At 36.2% G+C, this 19,512-nt stretch overlaps 1 protein-coding gene across 1 annotated transcript; it reads right to left on the reverse strand.

Moving 5' to 3' along the window:
• Positions 1 to 647: 647 nt before the first annotated feature.
• Positions 648 to 12,580, reverse strand: LOC106111920 (PAS domain-containing serine/threonine-protein kinase). Its single transcript, XM_013294124.1, has 22 exons — positions 12,458 to 12,580; positions 12,165 to 12,267; positions 12,009 to 12,097; positions 11,738 to 11,889; positions 11,460 to 11,605; positions 11,151 to 11,324; positions 10,776 to 10,895; positions 10,250 to 10,442; positions 9,799 to 9,926; positions 9,141 to 9,369; positions 8,088 to 8,813; positions 7,450 to 7,596; positions 6,921 to 7,090; positions 6,341 to 6,452; positions 5,751 to 5,926; positions 5,105 to 5,245; positions 4,320 to 4,519; positions 3,784 to 3,917; positions 2,890 to 3,027; positions 2,478 to 2,573; positions 1,997 to 2,154; positions 648 to 1,395 (listed from the first exon to the last, which is right to left on the reverse strand). Exons 1-22 carry the CDS (start codon positions 12,487 to 12,489, stop codon positions 1,243 to 1,245), a joined length of 3,717 nt encoding a protein of 1,238 aa, XP_013149578.1. The 5' UTR covers positions 12,490 to 12,580; the 3' UTR covers positions 648 to 1,242.
• Between the last annotated feature and the right edge of the window lie 6,932 nt (positions 12,581 to 19,512).

Genomic DNA, 19,512 nt, shown 5'->3' on the forward strand with positions numbered 1-19,512 from the left:
TATTGCTAATTACAACTATGGGTTATGCTAACATTCCCTGTTGCTGTAGTGTTCGTTACAATTCCGAATACAATTCATCAGGTAGTATAAACGTTGAACTCCACTGCAGTGGAATTTGTAGGCCCCTCGTTCACAAGGAAATATAATAATTCGAAACTTGGGCTCGTCGTACAGTTGCAAGGTAAATCATCGTCGCGACAGTCTATTCATATTGCCTTAGTCGCCTCTCGACTAAAATCGATAAGATTCGAAAATTTACATCGCTTTGTGGACGAATGTTCTTAGAGTAAATCTGTTTTTTATAACATAAAGAAAAGGACGCCTATACTTCCAATACAAGTTACACGTCAGTGGAGTTCTACGCTAAGAGTTGTTGTCACTAAATAATTATTGTATTTTACACCAATCTTTGCCCACTAACTTCTATAAAGCTCATTTATACCAAAAACGTCTAACGTATCATATCTGACGTTTATTTATTTAAGTGACTATCATTGTATATATAAATATTTTTTAATTAAAGTGCTTTTATTTCTAATTTAGATCCGAATTAATACTGATTGTATTTGAAAAAATATTTTAACTTATTGTCTAAGTCTACAAATATTTCAAATTTCACGTCAACACCTCCGACAATAACATATTTAAAACAAGCCAGAATAAATTGTGATTTTATAGTAATAATAAATTAAAACAATAAAAATAATGATTAGCCTCATAACATTCAACATAATACTGATTTCGCATACATTATTTAATAATGAAAAATTTAGATCTGCTTATACACAACTCTACAGAAATAATTAAATCTACAGAAATAAATATATAGCATAAACGATATTGATAATACATAAGCACATAGATATTCATAAAAATTATTTACAACGTATCAGCTAATTACATAAGTCCGAGGGACAATAAATAATACTAACAATTCATAAGTCCAATCAGTCTCTACAAATCCGACATTATCGTCCAATACTTATATTTTAATTTTTCCGTTTTGGTTTAATATTCGTTCTCACTGCCAGAAACAATCAAAGACAACAAATAACATCTCTTTGGCTCTAGTCACAAAGTTACTAACACACAAGCTATCCTGTTCATACATAATGTTGTCTCTTTCATTCGATACGTTTAACAGAAGCTATCCTGCTCACATAATGTTGTCTCTTTCATTCGTTATACATTGAATTGAGGATATCCTGCTCGTACATGTTGTCTCTTTCACTCGTTATACTTCTAAGAGAAGCTGTCCTGCTCGCACTCGTCCCAGCTGTCGCAGTCATAGTGGTCGCAGTCGCAGTCGATGTCGCACGCGGCGTGGCCGGTCGCGTCAGAGCTGATGTCCGTCAGTGCCGCGTCCGACACCGGCTTCGAAGATATATCTAATATCTGGAAATAATAAATTGACTAGCGCTGGTTATACTTGTAAATATAATTTCTATTAAATTAAACTAAAATCAATAGTAATGTTATAAAGTGAAGAAATAATTATTTAAAATTATTTTTTTTATAACATAAGGTGGTAAAGGAGCAAGCGGCCAACGGAAACAGCCAAAATGGCGAAGCGACCGCTGCCCCTAGACATCCGCAATTGCAGATGCGTTGCCTACCCTTATACGACGTAGGAGGAGACGTACATAAAGGGGGTTATTTCCCCTTCCTATGCATCTCCTCCACCGTCAAATCCACTTCCTCTTCCTAACCTCTCCTTATAAGAAAAGGGTGGTAAAGAGAAAGGCACTTAAATTAGGCCTCCGGCACCACACTCATCAGACGAAACACGGAATTGCTTCCATTTTTTCACGCCTGTTTTCTGTGTGGTCGTGGTATTACACCGGGCGTGCCGGCCCATTCTTGCTAAGATGTTAAAGCGGGCACTACCACTGTTAAAATGCTGTGATTGCTGACATCCTACGCCACAAAGTAGTGTGTTTACGCTTTATTATATTAGTATAGATTATGTAAAGTGTAGTGATAGTAATATAATTACATCGGCGGAGGAGCGCAGGCTGTAGTTGTCGGAGTGCTGGTCGCGGTCTGCGGCGGAGAGCGCGTGCTGCGCGTGCGCCAGCGAGCCGCGCTTGCGCTCCTCCCGCGACACGCGCCGCACCTCCGACCTCACCGCCATCTCTGATGGGTTAGAACGTTCTGGAACAATACAATTGTTTTTAAGCTTTAAGGAAGGATAAACAATATAATGGTATAGTTTTCATATATCATAGTGGCTTTTACACAGTTCACACTAGTCCAGTACAATGAAACAGTTAGCAGGCCACACATAGATTGTATGGACTAACCGACGCCAGTTAATGTTCGCACTATGCCAGTTGGTTGTCAGTAGAGTTTGACTATTGATCAACTGTACTGGCGAGGTGTGAACGCGAGAAGTTGCACAAAACAATTTTAGGTGCGAGAGTTATTTTAAGTGATAAGTAAAAAATGTAAAAAAAAAGACAATTTGTAATGTGTACCTTTGATGTGAGGATCAGCAAGGGAAACAGGAGAACTGCTTTTAGGCGAGCCAAGACTACCGCTGAAGTACATTTCTGGATTCGCTTCGTGACGATCTAAAAATCAATAATATTAATATTCCATATTATATTTCACACACATATACTGTTTATTAAATTATACGAAATACTTTAATCCGTTTTAGAGATACGTAGTTACAAGTATCCATCCATCCATCTAATTTAAGTAAGGTTTTCAATTCGTCTATGTTTTGATTATTCCATGTAAAATGTTCATACAGTTACAATAACAAGAGTTTTCTATCTTTCAAAGTTATTTACGGAATAGTTTTGTTGACTTTTAGTGCATTTCATAGAAGTCTGTTTTCTTTGTCGTTTAAGTATATTTATTTATGCAGTTAGTACAACGTACCACAGTCGACGACATCTTGGAATACGTAGTTGTTGATGTTGAGGGGCTGCTTGGTCCAGGGGTGCGCCATCAGCTGCGGCACGCTGCAGCGCTGCGCCGGCTCCTTGCACAGCATCCAGCGCAGCAAGTGCTCCATCTCTGGAATACAACTGTCTATAAGCCTCACTACTATAATAGTCCTTTAGTTTACCTGGAACTGAAAAAAACAACAAAAACGCTCAAGTCACTGGAGGGGGAGGGCAGCTAGATCTGTAGAGTTGAAAATAGTAACTAACATTTGCCTACAGTGAATTCCGACTCACATAAATAACCTATAAACTACTTCTTAGTTTACTATTAAATATGGACATAAGCGTATTTAAAAAAAGGATTATTTTTACTACTAGCCACCCCCCCTTTATTAGTATTCTTTCTCGGTGTCGAATGGCGACCTCATGGCGCCGAGAAAGTATGTATCACGAATAGTCAAACAAGGATTTTTAGGTCGGTAAGAGACGCTGCTATCGATAACTTCTTTTTATTTATGTGAAAAATAAATAAAAGGCATAAAAGAGTGTGAAAGATAAAGCTATCATAGTTCTATTTTATGATGACCGCTTATATGTTTCTAAAACTGATTTTAGATATAAATATTATGAGATACTAGCTTTCGCCCGCGACTCCGTCCGCATGCTATTGAAAAAAACAAAAGTAAATAGCCTATGTGTTCTTCCAGGCTAACCTCTACATCTATGTAAAATATCATCGAAATCAGGCGTTTAACATAAACTCTAACAAACATCCATACATCTAAACTTTCACATTTATAATATTAATAAGAAGTAAGATGAATTATTAGTCTGTTTTGGTATATAAAATGTGCTTGAGAAGCCATCTGTTACTAAGCAAGTGAACCTTCAGAGACGGCGTGCGGGAAGGCGAGCGCGCCGTGCACCGTGTCCTCGATGTCGGAGAAGGGGTTCACGAAGAACGTCAGCACGTACAGCGTTATACCCATCGACCACATCTCCAGCTCCGGGCCTGCATATCTGCAAATAGGCCAAAAATGTTATATTACTAATATTACATGCAAAAATACTCAACCATACTAATATTATAAAAGCGAAAGTTAAGATGGATGGATGTTTGTCACAATTTATTGCCTCAACTGCTCAACGTATCTCGATGAAATTTGGCACAGATGTAGAGGATAGTCTGAAAGAACACATAGGTTTTTAAGTTTTGTTAATATAATTCTACGCAGACGGAGTCGAGGTCGAAAGCTAGTAAATAATTATAACAATTACGAGTATAATAGGCGTAAATCTCTGACGACGTCCATTAAAAATTGTGTATGAATGTTTCGGCACAAACAATTTTAATAAACATCGTTACATTTGTCGTTCTAAATAGAGGTAAGTGTCATGTTATGGCGGTCGCGTAGTACATACTTGTTGCCGGTGAGTACTTCGGGGCTGCAGTACTCGGTGGTGCCGTAGAAGGTGGAGAAGAGCGTGTCGGGGCTCATGAAGGTGGCGGACCCGAAGTCTATGAGCTTCACGTGGAACTTGTTGTCGATAATCACGTTCTCGTCCTTGATGTCGCGGTGCAGGATATTTAAAGAGTGCAGATATTCCACAGCTTGGCCTATCTGTAACAATTTTAAACATTGACAACTTACAGCTAACTTACAAAGTATAATGAAGAAATAAAAATACAGACTAATTCTAATAAGAATCTGGAGCGTCTAAGCTATCACAGATAGTTAGAGATATGTTGAAAATCAAGTCTATCGCATTAAATTAAAACTAAACAAAAAGTAAAGAAAGAAAATAAACTAAAGTTATGCGTGTACAATCAATGAAATTGGCCGTGTTCCACCTCAAAAACTATCGCTTGAACGTTTTGTATGCATTGAGGTAATGCTGAACAAAAACCAGTAGGACTTAGCTTTTAAATGTGTCTGTACGAAAAAAAAATCATACAGTTATACACAACTAATTGTTATTTAATAATTATTAATAAAAAACGGAGTTTGTCTCATTGAGGGAACAAGGCAATTATTGTGTGTGACAGCGCTTTTTTTTTATTTTTTTTTTGTGACTGAATGGCCACTGTTTGCCTTGAGGAGGCATTTACAGATTCACCGGGCTTGAGGTGGCCGAGCGCAGATGGCGCTTAGCCTAAACCTCGTGACAGCGCGTGTTGCCGCGACTTTACACATAGCCTGTCTCACCTGTCTGAAGATGTAGCTGATGAGCGGCTCGTCCAGCCGCGGCCGGCGCTCGATGAACTCGAAGAGGTCCATGCCGGCGCCGTGCTTCTCCATCACCATCTGGAAGTACTTGTCGTTCTCGAACACGTCCACGATGCTCACCTGCGATATCAATTTATATTAAAAAATACTCAATCATACTAATCACACAATTTTTTTAATTCTAAGTGGACGGTGTGGGTAAAAGCTAGTACAGTAAATTTACATTAGAACACAAAACATTATGATTTACCAATGATTCCTAAGGTAAATACATGAAATTCGGATCAGTGTGGGTTTTTTAAAATGCTCGATTCGGTTATATATTCCGAGCGGCTTATTCCGCATGCTTTCGCGTTTCACACAAGACAATGATTTCAAAATTATCCACCCAAATTAAACATCGTGAAAATATATAGCCTATAGTCGTGCCGTTAGTGTTAGGTTTTGTATTGAAATAAAATATATTGAACAATATATTGTGAGTGCTAACATCCTACATAACAAAGATGTGTGTTTGCTCTTTATAATATTAGTATAAATTAAAATTTTTTGAAAATTATCTTATGTTACTTGTAACAGCAATGATGTTTTTTTGCTTAGTTTCGTTTAACAGCGTATAGCTTACAATATTGTGATGTTTGAGCGTGGTGAGCAGGCTGAGCTCGAGCGGCACCCTGCGGCCGTCGGGCGCGTCCACCCAGAAGTGCGCGCCCACCTTCTCCTTCAGGATGAACTTGGCCACCGTCAGCAGCCGGTCCGACCGCCGGTACGCCATCTTCACACACCCGTATGCTCCTTTGCCTGGAGATGACGCCGTTTGAAGGAAATAATCTATTCTATATGTATAATAAAATTGCAGTGTCTGTATAACATCAAAAAAAAATTCCAGATTTCGGGAAGATGATGTTTTGCATTGCTGACAACGAAAATCGCATTAATAAAAATATTTTCTGTCTGTCTGTTCGCATGCCGTGTTTGTTGAAATCCGCGCTAGCGATGTTTGCGGGTGACAGCTCGTTTAGACATTAAAAAGCTAAATACTTACATCCTTACATATAAACGCGGTATGAAATTAGGTTAGAAATAAACTGAGTATAAACAAAATTTTTACTAATATTTGCTTAGTGTAAATAGACACTAAAATGACTCTATGAATACTTTGGAATTGATGTTAAATTCGATAGAAAAGTGGCATTATCTTGTAAAGAAACTTACCAATCTGTTTGAGTGTGACGTAGTGCTTGCTGTACTCGCCGGCGACCTGCTCCTCGCCGCACTGGCTCATCAGCGACATGGACTGCGGCCGGCTGCTCACAGACTTGTTGCCCTGTAACATTTACCATTTTAGACTAACTAGACTTTGCCCGCGGCTTTGCACAGTTTAAAAAAACGTTCGAAAAATCATAATCTTATCTTACTAATATTATAAATGCGAAAGTTTAGATGAATGGATAGATGGTTAGATGGATGTTTGTTAGAGTTTGTGGACTAAACCGCTGAACGGATGTAGAGGATAATCTGGAAGAACACATAGGTTACTTACTATTTTAATTTCACGCGAACGGAATCGCGGGCGATAGCTAGTCATATTAATGTATCCCACGGGAACCATAACTATTTCTGGGATTAAATAGTGTATATATTCTTGCATAATATCCTCTACATCTATGTCAAATTTCATCGCGATCCATTGAGCCGTTTAGAATACAAACTCTGAACATCAATTCATCTTAACTTTTGCATTTATAATGTTAGTTAGATAAGACATACAACAGTAAGTTCATCAAACACTGACCATGACAAGTGAGTTATCCGCAGTGGAGGCGAGGCTGGAGGCGAGCGTGGCGTGGCGCGCGTCCTCGCGCCGCACGCCCAGCCACACGCAGCGCACGCGGCTGCCCCCGCCCCCCGCGCCCCCCGCACCCACGCCGCACAGCTGCATCGTCGACACCGTGTACACCACGTCTGCACACAACACGATGTATAGACACGGGTCAAATGGAAGCAATTCCTCGTTTCATGCTATGAATGTGTCCTATTTCTTATAAGAAAAGTATGGGAAAGGGATGTGAATTGACGGACGGGATGTATCCCGTCCGTCAATTCAATTCTATGTATAGAACGAAGAAATATTCTCTCTCTGTGAGTCTTCGTTTCCGCCGACTAAGGATAGATAACGCATCATCGATCGCGGATATCTATGGGTAGCAGTCGATTAGCTTATATACCAAAAAAGAAGATCCAGTTTTCGATTCTATTAAAAAGTTAATCTGATAAATGCATTTCATGTGTTATGTTTAATTTAAGAGTATAGAAATACGTACTAAGTTCAGTGCCGTCCTTGTGCAGCACGAGGCCGCGGTAGGCGCCGTCGCCGCAGTCCGCGTGCGCGCGCGCCTGCTGCGGCGTGGAGGTCGTCACCTGCCCGCGCAGCAGCCGCTTTGCCACGCACGGAGTCTCTGGAGTTTCATCTACAAATACACTTATATCATTCAAATGACAAATAAAAAAAATATGAATCGAATGGAAAATATAATTGAAACAATCATACTTATCATACAAATATTATAAGTGCGAAAGTTTAGATGGATGGATACATGTTTGAGAGTTTGTACACTAAATGGCTGAACGGATATCGATGAGGATTTGGTATAGATGCAGAGGATAGTCTGGAAGAACACATAGTCTATTAATTTTTTTACGCGGACGGAGTCGCGGGCGAAAGGTAATATATTTATAAAATTCAATATAATATCATCAGAAGCCGTTTAAGTTGTGTTACTATTTATGGCGAAGGGCGTCTGCTCAGGGCACCGGATATAAGGGGGCGTAAAGGCTTGTGTATCAGTTAAAAAGCTCAGAAATCTCGCCAAACTCCCCGATAACGCTAAAATGGAACTGCTCATTTTTTACATCTAAATCTTTTATTATGTATTGATTCATGTGTCAATTTGAAACATACCTTCAAACTTCTTCCTTGGCGCGGATTCAGTTTGTGTCTCCAAATCGATGTCATTACTGAGACTGTCCACACTGTCGTTACCATTATGTTTAGGTAGATCCTCTATCTCACATCCCGGAGGAGGCATCTCATTGATTGGAGTCAGGAAATCAGCACTTGTTTCATTTGAATCACAAAAATCTACAGATATACTACTCTTGTCCTCCTTTTGGTTCACTTTCACAGACTTGCATTTACCAGAATCGAAAGAGAGACGTAAAGAAGGATCATTTAAACGAACTCTTGGTGTATTTCCTGTTGGTGTAACTTCTTGAGAATGCTGCGATGTGTAATAAATAGATTCTGACTTCTCTGAACCTTTAGGTGCTTGTTTACTTTGGGTGCTACTCTGTTCTGACCGTAGAATGTTCTCCGATCGGGATTTTGAGATACTACTGTGGCAATAATTTTCTTCATCGATGGATATTCCTGACATGCCTGAGGTAATGTCCGGTAAGGCTGATGTGTCATTCCTCTGTTCAGTTGTACTGATGCTGGAGACCATATCTTGTGTGGGTGTGGGTGTATGAGTGATCATGCTGCACGATTTGTCAAGACATAACGCGCTGGAAGATTTCTCTCTGGTTGTAGATATAGATTGTATGGATTGATGGACATTGAGAGACATGCAAGCTGATTTCTGACTACCATTGAAGGCCCCGCAAGAATCTTCATCTGTGTCCGAAGCTAAAAGTATTAAAAGATTATTGTTAATATAAATAGACTAGCTGTTGGTTGCGACTTCGCCCGCACGAGATTTAAAAAAAACCTAGCCTATGTTACTCACTGATAACATAGTTTTTAAATGGTGAAAGAAATTTTGAAATCGGCTCAGTAGTTTTTGAGTCATTTCAAGACATACAAAAATTCTAATTTTTCCCCTTTACAATATTAGTATAGATAGTATAGATATAGATTAAAATCCAATTATTGTGAGTTAGATTAAACAGGAATTCTCATAAAATAAAAATTAATGGTTTCTTTAGTTTTTTAAAACACTGTTAGAAGACATACCTGACGCATCGTCACCATTATTAACAGGCGATAATGTCATGTTTCTGTTCCTGTCCCCCGCTTTGAGCATGTCAGCCTCGCGGCAGAAGTTGGGTATGACGTCGGTGATGTGGTGTCCGATCACCTCGGCCTGCGACTTGCCGAACGTCAGCATGGCGAAGTGCTGGTTGCACGCCGTTATTATACCTGCCTCGTCCACCACCAGCAGACCACTTACGTTAAATGTTACCTGCGTAAAATAAATTAACAGAATTAATCAGTAACATTAGACTTGAGATTTTATTCAGAACTAGCTGTACCCGTGCGGCTTCGTTCGCATTATTTCGCATTTCACACTGGACAATTGTTTCCAAATCAATCACCGCCTAAATTAAACAGCATGAAAATACATTGCCACATACAAATACATGCTGTTTGTATGGGGGCTTTTGTTTTTTTTTAAACAAGTAGAAATAAAAAATAAATAAAAAAATTGAAAATATGCTGATAGCTGATATTCTATATAACAAAGAAGTGTGTATTTGCGTATTATTATATTAGTATATAAAGGTTACTAAAACAGTTGTAAGAATTAATTATAAAATGGTCATGGCATTATACTGATAAAGTTTAGATTTAATGATTTTATGACTTCTTTGCTAAAATGTACAATACATACCCTAACATTGACAATGTACACAGGTCTTTCTCGGTTAGTCTTAATTCCAGTCCACGGAGAACATTCCAGACTTGTAGTTTTTGATATCCACAAGCATAATGGGAAAGAGCCACCATCTAATGTCCTGCCTGAAAAATGAAGATAAAAAATAGAAATTTCCTGCTTTTAACGTTAATTAGAATTAGCCTAGACCAGTCTGCAGACTAATTAGCCAGAGAGACTAAAATATTACAATTTTTAAGAAAATTTGGAGTCAAAGTTGCTTTCTTACTAAACTTTCTTCACTCGAAACAAGTAGTACACGAAATATAACTAAAATCTATATTTTAAATTTATTAAAGTCTAACAATATGCTTGCATTGCCTTGAAAAGTTTGAGTAAGTCAGGCCTGCAAGTCTGATAGTTGGATAAGTGCACTTAAGGAGCGATTACTGGACTAAACAATGTATACCTGTAGCCTTTTGTTTGGAGATGTTGTTAGATATAGGGGTGTCATAGGGTGGCAAATGTATGGAGGGTATGAGCGCGGCGACAGGCAGCCCCACCAGCTTGTCTGCGGAGTCTGCCTGGAACAGCAGCGCCGCGTCGCCGCCGCCGCCCCCCTCGCACGACACTATCATACCTGTCTCCGCATCCACTGTTAACTGCAAACATCTTTATTGTGGAACCCGTACTGCAGATCATAGAGTCACTAAGGAAGACCCTTAGTGTAGACAGACGAATAAACTTAATAACTAACGATTCGGCCATTAGTTGATAAAACAATAAGTTTTATAAACGCCGTTTACAATATGTCGGACAACAAAATTTTAATGGAATTTAGAGTTTAAAGATGGCCTTAATATTTAAGATTGTCATTTCAACATTTGGCTGTAGATTATGTAAGAAGACTTCGTTTAATTTTCTATATTATTGCATCTTTGTAAAAAAATGAAAAACCATTGGACCGATTATGAATGGGATACTGTAACACTTACCACAACATTTTTACAGCTGACAGGTTCTGCAATAACTAAGCAAGGCCCATCATTGTCTAACTGCCTTATCCAGAGCGACACTTGAACTGATGTACCATCTTTAGTCAGTAATTCTACCACCTGAAAATACAGATATGAAAAACTTTAGGTTTTTAATCTTAATCATATGAGTATTATAAATGCGAAAGTTTAGATGGATGTGTGTTAGAGTTTGTAGTCAAAACGGCTGAACGGATTTCAATGAAATTTGGTATAGATGTAGAGAATAGTCTTTAAAAACACATAAGCTACTCATTTTTGTTTTTATTATTGCACGCGGACAGAGTCGCGGTCGAAAGCTAGTTTTATCATAATTAAAATTTAGTTATAATTTACCTTTCCACTAAGTAAAACGACAGTACCATCCTCAGAAGTATCACCTTCTTCTTGTTCATTTAGTCTGAATGTCTTGCTGCTTCTGTTATGAATGAGGTCTGAAAATCTCAGACCACAGAGTTCCCCCGAAGAATAACCAAGAAGAGAACAGGCTTTGTTGTTTACAATTAGAATCTGAAATTTATACAAATTTAGTTATTTACATACCATTTACTAAATATGAGAGCAAAATCTAACAATCCAGTTACCTGACAAAGTGAAATACATTTAGATGTGTAAGGGAAAAAGAGATTTTCTTTTAAATGTTACCTTAAATGAACTGGGCTCTATAGTGAATACAGCCTTGCTTGGGTTGATAGCTTGCTGTAAGCGTTCTGTCTGAGATTGTGCCGATGACCCAGGAACATCACCCACTGCCAGCGAAGTGTTGAAGCGGAGACCATTTGGACCATCAACTAGAATTACAGGAGTTTTTTACCTTTTGAACTATTGTAATTGAATTAAACAGTTTACTTTAATTTTAAGTTTGTTACGGAATAGATATGAGTTAAGTTCTTATAAGATTTTTTAAGAGATGTAAATCTTACCTCTTACTACATCTGTTGCCTGTTTGAGTTTAGTTGGTGTCTCTGAATCCATTCTGATTGGACGTATTTTGCGTTTTATACGAGGAAAGCTTTGATTCCCTTCAAATGAATTATTGCAAACATCATGTAATTTACGCTGAGTATTGACCTTCCTAGAAAATTAAGAATATATTTTTTATCACACTAGATTTGATATCTTTATATTAAATATCACAATTAATACAACATTGTCACTTTATAATCTTCAATGTTATTGTTATTACAAACCTACCTCCATATATTCTCATATTTGGAAGCTTTCTCAGGCGTAACAAAATTTTCGATTTCATTACTTACTCCGTTGAAATGGAAACGTTTCGTCTGTAATGTTAAGATTTCGTTAGTAAAGTCAATTAACCGGAATAAATAAAATATATAGAATACTTACTATTTTCGGTGTTAAATTAAGATGTTCGGGCGAGTAAATATCAAAGAATTTACCCAATCTAGGTTTCACTGGTGTCACTATTGGCGTATCAGTTTCTGAATTCCTGCACAACAAAATACTGGTTCTATACTTTAGCTTTACCAAAAACACAAATATATTCGTGCACCGGACATCTCCTTTATGATTTATTTACATGTTCCGAAGTTATTTTGGTACAAAAATCAATACTTTACAGCGCGCAAGTTCAAAATATCAAAGTAATATTTGTCTAGAACTTTCATATTTTTGTATACCTGTTAAGATTGAATACACCAGAATCTTCCATTTCAAAATTAAGTTTATGTTATAAGTTTAAGTTAACTATGTACTCGTCTGGATTATAGTTGAAAATTATTGAGTCGTTTGAAATTTTTGAAACAAAAGATTGCAAACCGAACCGATAACGACTTGACAACATTTATAAATGCGTTCAAAATAAAGTCTTGGCAGAAAGTGTTAAAGATTTAAAAAAAATTAAAACAAACGAATTAGAAAAAAATACTAAGGACTGAAGTAAGTAATAAACACAGAAATAAAAATAATACATAAATGTAATTATAGAGATAAACAAAACATTTGTTAGGAGATATAAAAGGACGCCATCTATATGTGAAAATTGAAAATAAAATGGTTGTGTTTGTGATGAATCTCCACTTTCGTGAAATTCTATTTTCAGTTTGCAAGAACTGCTGCACCAATAGTCTGGTTACCAGTTCTGGTGGTTAATTCTTTTTCTGCTTGGCGCCTATGATGCCGAATACCTAACTCAAATTTCCTTCCTATCTTCCCATTACACCATTTTGTAATAATTACAGGATGGGAAGGTGAAGTAGAATTGTCAGCGGAGTGTTTAGATGATAGGTAATATGCAATACATTAATATTTATAACCAGGCAACCTGTTTGCTCCTAACCTACCTACTGCCTAATTGCATTTAAAACAAGTCGACCATTATTTATCAAGATATCCTTCTTGACTGCTTTTTATACAAAATTAAAAATAAAAAGCTCTATCCGCATAAAATTACAGGCACTACTTACAGTTCAATCGTTCCGGTTGTGTGTACTTTCAAAAGCCAAGGTCTTTTTGAAGTCCTTTCAACGTACACCCAATAAGGGGACTTTAATATTTCTTTGTTATCATTGTTACATTTTGAACTTTGTAGCTTAGTAATAAGATTAAGTTTATCCTGTCACATTGAGTTGCGGACAATATTGTTGCACTATTAAACGTAATTAATGATTGTTAAAATGGGTTGAAGGTGGTAAATTCAGACTGGACTTGATTGTAGGGCGGTGTTATGCATACAAGGTTTTTTTTAATATCCGATTTAAAATTGAAAGTTGAAATGTAAGAATACTTTACATGTGTTGGTATCTGAAAAATTTCGTTATATCTTTTTTTTTTATAAAAAAATATGTATACCTACGTAAATATGTTTTTTGTAACATGATATAAGCTGAAATATGCGGAATTATGAATTTATATTACATTATTGTAGTTAAACAGTATTTATTTACATTAAGTGTATTTCCGTCGAACTATTTTGGGATGTAAAGATTCAGATCTTTAAATTAACTCGGGTTAATTTTATTCATTTCGTCGATATTGATGCCAGAAGCAACATGTACTCGTAAAATGACCCAAGGCAATTTCAGTTGATATAAGCAATTGGAATGGTATTCTCATATATACCGTTATGGTTGACGACACCAAACATACGCAAGTCGGTATGTAAAATACCTTAACGCAATCAGCTTAAAGCAAAAGCTAGTAATTAATTTGCAGGCGTAACGTTCCAGCGAGTACGCGTTATTGCAAAATCATAAAATAACTGGGCTTATTTCTTGCTTTATCTGATTTAAATGTTATTTATTAATTACATTGCTACAAATCCTATAATTTAATATAAAACAAGCATATTTTAATTGTACTGAACTATAGAGGTATAGATATTAGAGACTCATAATTAATCTTCCGCTTGTAGTACAGCGCCCTCTACCGCACGAGACGTATAAACTGCTTCAACTTTATAATCAGTATACCTTGTGGGAGTAAAACCCACGCTATAGCGTGTACTCTACAATTGTAAGTACAAATATACTAAGTGGGAAGCTTACATACTTCGACTGTACAAAAAATCCCAGTATTTATCTCACTGGAGTGTAAATATCACGTCAAAGACAATGGCGCACTAAACATGATATAATTGGCGGCGATCGTTAGAACAATCGCACTAGATATTCGGTATCAGGCCAAGGTTTCGAATTGAATGGAATTTAAGGTTTATTGTTTCACGAGTGACGCGTGACGGTCAATTCGAAGTCTTTAATTACATGTCTGAATACTAAATTTCCTACTCTATGTACAGTAATCAAGGTTTTGCGTGACTAATATAATTTGAGCAAAAAGTTTTCACAAATGAAAATTAATCGTGAAGCGTGTATGAAATCTTACTTCTTACTAATATTATAAATGCGAAAGTTTAGATGGTTGGATGGATCGATGGATGAATGGATGTTTGTTAGCGCTTGTAGCCTAAACGGCTGATCGAATCTCCATGAAATTTGGCACAGGTTTAGAGCATATTCTGGAAGAACACATTGGCTACTTTTTAACCCGGGAATAGTTACGGTTCCCGTGGTACCATTGCAACGGTTCATCATATCTTATTGAAATTTGGCACAGATATAAAACAAAGTTTGGAGTACACATGGGATAAGGTTTATCCCTGAGAAATGTCCGGGCCCCGAGGAATACGTAGCTTTTTGTTATTTATATAGTTCGTATGTTTTCTAATACCACGCGGACGAAATCGCGGGCAGCAGCTCGTAATATATATTTACACATAAAATGTCTCACGTTTTAGACAGTACAATTATACGATTAGTAAAGTAATTTTTAAGAAGAGATATTGTTATGTCGTATCGTGTTAAGCAATGAAAACGTTACACCGGCGAGCAATCATGGCGAGTAGGAAGTAGTGTTATTGAGACAGAAAGTATTGTGGCGTGACTGATTAGTGTGGCTGCGAGAAAGTGCAACACGTGCCTCTATTGATGAGTATTAACTATGATTAGAGCGTCGCTGGCTCAGTGGTTTGAACACTTGACTTGTAATCTACAGGTCTTGGGTTCGAATCCCGCCATGTATTAATATGATTTTCGATTTTTCGAATTTTCATATATACATAACTTACCCGACGTTCTTATGGTGAAGGAAAACATCGTGATGCAACCTGCACATATCGGCGAAGAAATTCAAAGATATGTGTGAAGTCCAACCAACCCGCACTTGGCCAGCGTGGTTGTCTATGGCCCAATCACCCCATATTAGGGTAGGCTCCGACCCCTTCGTGGGGACGTATAATGAGCTAGTGATGATGTGATTAAGCAAACTAAGGTTTTTTATATCATGAGATGACAAATGAGCGTGTTGCTTCAATATCGCTAAAATAACGTAATAGCCATTTGCAATATGCTGTGTTTTGTTCCCTTTTTACACAAGGAAGCGAAAGTTTAGAAAAAGGATTTAATTTTCTTATGATTACTTTTTTCTCTTCTCTGACAAATACACTTCCGATGTTTTATTAGTATAAAGATGGCAAGGTACAGTATTCAGCTTTCGGCTTCAAAATTAAATTAAGACATACGTATTTTGTACAATACCTAAATTATTTTAAGGAAAGAAATAAGTTTATTTATGTAAAGTAAAGTTTATTTACGTTAAATTATAGATTACTTAAGTTAGGACAGTCTTAATTGAATCTTTATCTCCGTCATAACTTCTATGGTTATGTGTTATTTTGTTTAACCTTGTCATTTATTGTACATAGAATTAATAAAATGGCGCACGAGTAACGAGTATTCAATCCGGTACTAACTGAATGTTAATTGCAATTTCCAGTTGTGATTTATTGTTACACGTTACTAACACGTTTATGCGGAACTGAGTCGTACGTTATTGCGTATTAAAAGAAAAAAATATTGGGTAAAAAGTTTAAAACTTCTGAAGCCTTTAGTAAATTAAAAATCAATCAATTTTTTACTAACATTTTATCAAACCCTGCCATATTCTCTAAGACCAACAATATGTACTTTTCCATATCATACTAATCATACTAATATTATAAATGCGAAAGTTTAGATGGATGGATGGATGGATGGAAGGATGGATGTTTGTTAGAGTTTGTAGCCTAAACGGCTGAACCGATTTCGATGAAATTTATTAAGGATGTAGAGGATAGCCTGGAAAAACACATAGGCTACTTGGTTTTGTTTTTTTTTTAATTCCACGCGGACGGAGTCGCGGGCGAAAGCTAGTATCTCTATAAGTGATTTTCTTCCATTTATACAATTAAACTAAAATTTATAGTCATAAGAAATTATGCGGCGTGGTCTTATTAAGGAAGTAGGTGTTCTTTTTTTTAATAAAATTTGAGACTACATCAAAATAATAAAACAATACAAATAGCAAAAAGCCTTGAATCTAGAAGGGCGGATACCGGTCATAATGGGCCTTTGCGCCAAGCCCTTTAGTCCAGTCGAAATTAAACTAGAAATATACATTGATTCATATTAAGACCCTTGACTCTAATTGGCATAATACAAGTGGGCGTGGGAAACACGGACTGCTTCAGATATTATTACTGTTGTTAGTTCCAACGTAGTGTTAAGATTATTATTAATTATTTTAAGTCAATTGCATTTATTCATAGTTGTATACCTTTATTGAACACTAGCTGTTGCTAGCGACTTCGTCCACATGATATCTATACTAATATTATAAAGAGGATAGATTTGTATTTTTATATGCATTGAAATAACTCAAAATCTACTGTGTTGATCTTCAAAATACTTTCACAGTAAGAAAGGTTTTTTATCTGAAAGTAACATAGGCTATGTTTTTATAATATTCCGCGGACGAAGTCGCGAGCAGTAGCAAGTTAAAATATAATAAAGAATATAGCCTATGTTACTTTCAGATAAATTACCTTTCCAACTGTGAAGTAATTTTTGAAATCGGTCTAATAATTTTTGAGCTATTTCAATATATACAAAAATACTAATCTTTCCACTTTATACGATTAGTATAGATTTAGGTTAAAATATTAGGTATAAGAGTTTTTAAATACAAAGCAAGGAAGCTAAAGACTTCCTATGGGCTGCCATACAAGGGCTACTTTCTGCTGTGCAGTAGTTTACGTTAGGTGTTACACAATCACGTCCTTATAACGTCCTCTATACACGGACCATGCGTTTTTATAAGTTTAACGAAGACGTGTAAACCTTTTTACAGACAAAATCTACACATTTCAATCAGATTGAAATTATAGATTTAATCTTTGTCCTCGGTGAGTCATTTATGATAATTTACATGATTTGGACTGACAATTATACCGTTGGCATATAAATGTATTAACTTAAATAGTGGGAGTTCAAAGTGAATTGGGTTTTAGCACAATAAATCTCAATCTAGATAGCTATAAATGTTGTCTGACCTTTGTAAGATTCGTTGCGAAATCGCAACGACAGAATTTTATGGCACCGCAAACAGATCATGAACTAGTTATTTTAAAATATAAATACTCTGCAACTAGGATAAGACCACCTGTCATATCTCGATCATAATTGTTAAATTGCAGAATTTAATGAACCGAGCTGACATTTTGTCGATGTCGTTTTGCTACCTATATGCAAATTTAAAGTTCTCTTATAAAGGTGATTGACGTCAAAACGCATACGTAATTTGCATGTTATACGTAGTGCACATTTATTTAAAAAATAAGTTCAAATTTTCAGTTAAAATATTGCATTGAAGTTTAAAATGATATTTCTAATTAAGTCTCCATTACTGCTTAGTTTGATAATGATGCAAGCATGATGCAATTTATGACTGATCTGTCTGTATTTCCCTAACCCTATATCCATGTTTATTAACGGTAAAGTTTATCAAGCTATAGGAAAGTAGGTTAAATAAGTTTTCTTATAATTTATTTTGCAATGTTTTAGATGTTGACGTTTGTTTTGAAATTAGTTGTCAGTTGAGATTCAGAGAAAAGAGGAACGATGATCGAGCGACCACCTACAAAATTGGTATATCACACATCTTAACGATGTAGGGGTGTATACTGCGGGAGCAATACTGCACTTCGCACTGATGACTTTTTGGTCGCTAAGATATTTGAATAGAATTATATTTCATTACTAACACAGAAGTGGTTTGTTTCCGTTAGTATTATAAATAACAACCAATAAACTTTAAATCAACTAGCAATGATTGATTTATATCCTTAATTCCTATTTTATCGAAGCATGCATTTTTTACAATAATTCATTTCGTAATTGGTATTAATAGTGAAGTATTAGGGTGTATTGTGTTTCGTTACAAGTATCTTACTTATTTAAGAAGGCGGATATATCCACATAAGTATTTGTTGACCTCGTCATAAAAGCCATGTTACAAGGTTATTATTGAGAAGTGTTAAAGTCTTTCACTACATACATGCTATGTCATTTTAATTAACGGTCAAACTAAAATAATTAAAACCTTGAATACTCTTTTTATATCAGGGAATAACTGCATATATTTATTCCCAATATAAATCAATATAAAAAAACTGTTAATTGACCAGTAACATGTATTGTTTTTTTCTTTTTTAATTCAGCATTGACAATTTCGGGGACGCAAGTAGATTATAAATTTTAAACAAGCTTACAATAATACTATAGATAAATAAGAGAATGATGTATTTGGGGCCACTTGCTAAGAGTAATCGACATTCAATAAAATAGTGCGCTGTTGATAAGCCGGTTGCGTAAGACCTTGCTCCTTTCACAATTGTTGTATAAGTGTTCGGAACGCAACACCGTGCGCAGGCGCAGGCGCAGGACATTAAGCGCGGGAAACAAGGCCGGCCATTACTGACATTTGTACCACAAAGAAGGATTTACTATATTTTTAATCTGTTACTATTATTTTCTACTAGCACGAATTGCCGCATGTAACTGGCAATGTAGAATTTGTTTTTTTAATTTACAAATTTTTGCTCGGCTGACAGAAGAAAGGCTTTTCCGAATGCATTCGTGGACAACAGTCCTCCAAATAATCGGTAGAAATAATATATTAAGTTGAATGTAACAAGTCGTTTTTTGAAAAAAAATAAACGTGATTTCTCTAAAAGATTACACGAAATTAGTGGCTTCGTGACCAACATTTATATTTGCAGTTGTTCCGTAATTCCAAATATTTATTCAATCCGGCTCAGGTTCCGGAATAAGTTTTAGGAAGGTTATATAATTAAATGTAA

This window comes from Papilio polytes, unplaced genomic scaffold (genome assembly GCF_000836215.1).
Source record: "Papilio polytes unplaced genomic scaffold, Ppol_1.0 DF824146.1, whole genome shotgun sequence".
NCBI lineage: Eukaryota > Metazoa > Arthropoda > Insecta > Lepidoptera > Papilionidae > Papilio > Papilio polytes.

Excerpts from the sequence above, each read along its gene's own strand:
- LOC106111920 (XM_013294124.1), bottom strand. The coding sequence starts at position 12,489 with ATGGAAGATTCTGGTGTATTCAATCTTAACAG. Across the intron at positions 9,927-10,249 it reads CTCCAAACAAAAGGCTACAG|GCAGGACATTAGATGGTGGC; the intron begins GTATACATTGTT and ends TTCATTTTTCAG. Across the intron at positions 2,574-2,889 it reads CCAAGATGTCGTCGACTGTG|ATCGTCACGAAGCGAATCCA; the intron begins GTACGTTGTACT and ends ATTGATTTTTAG.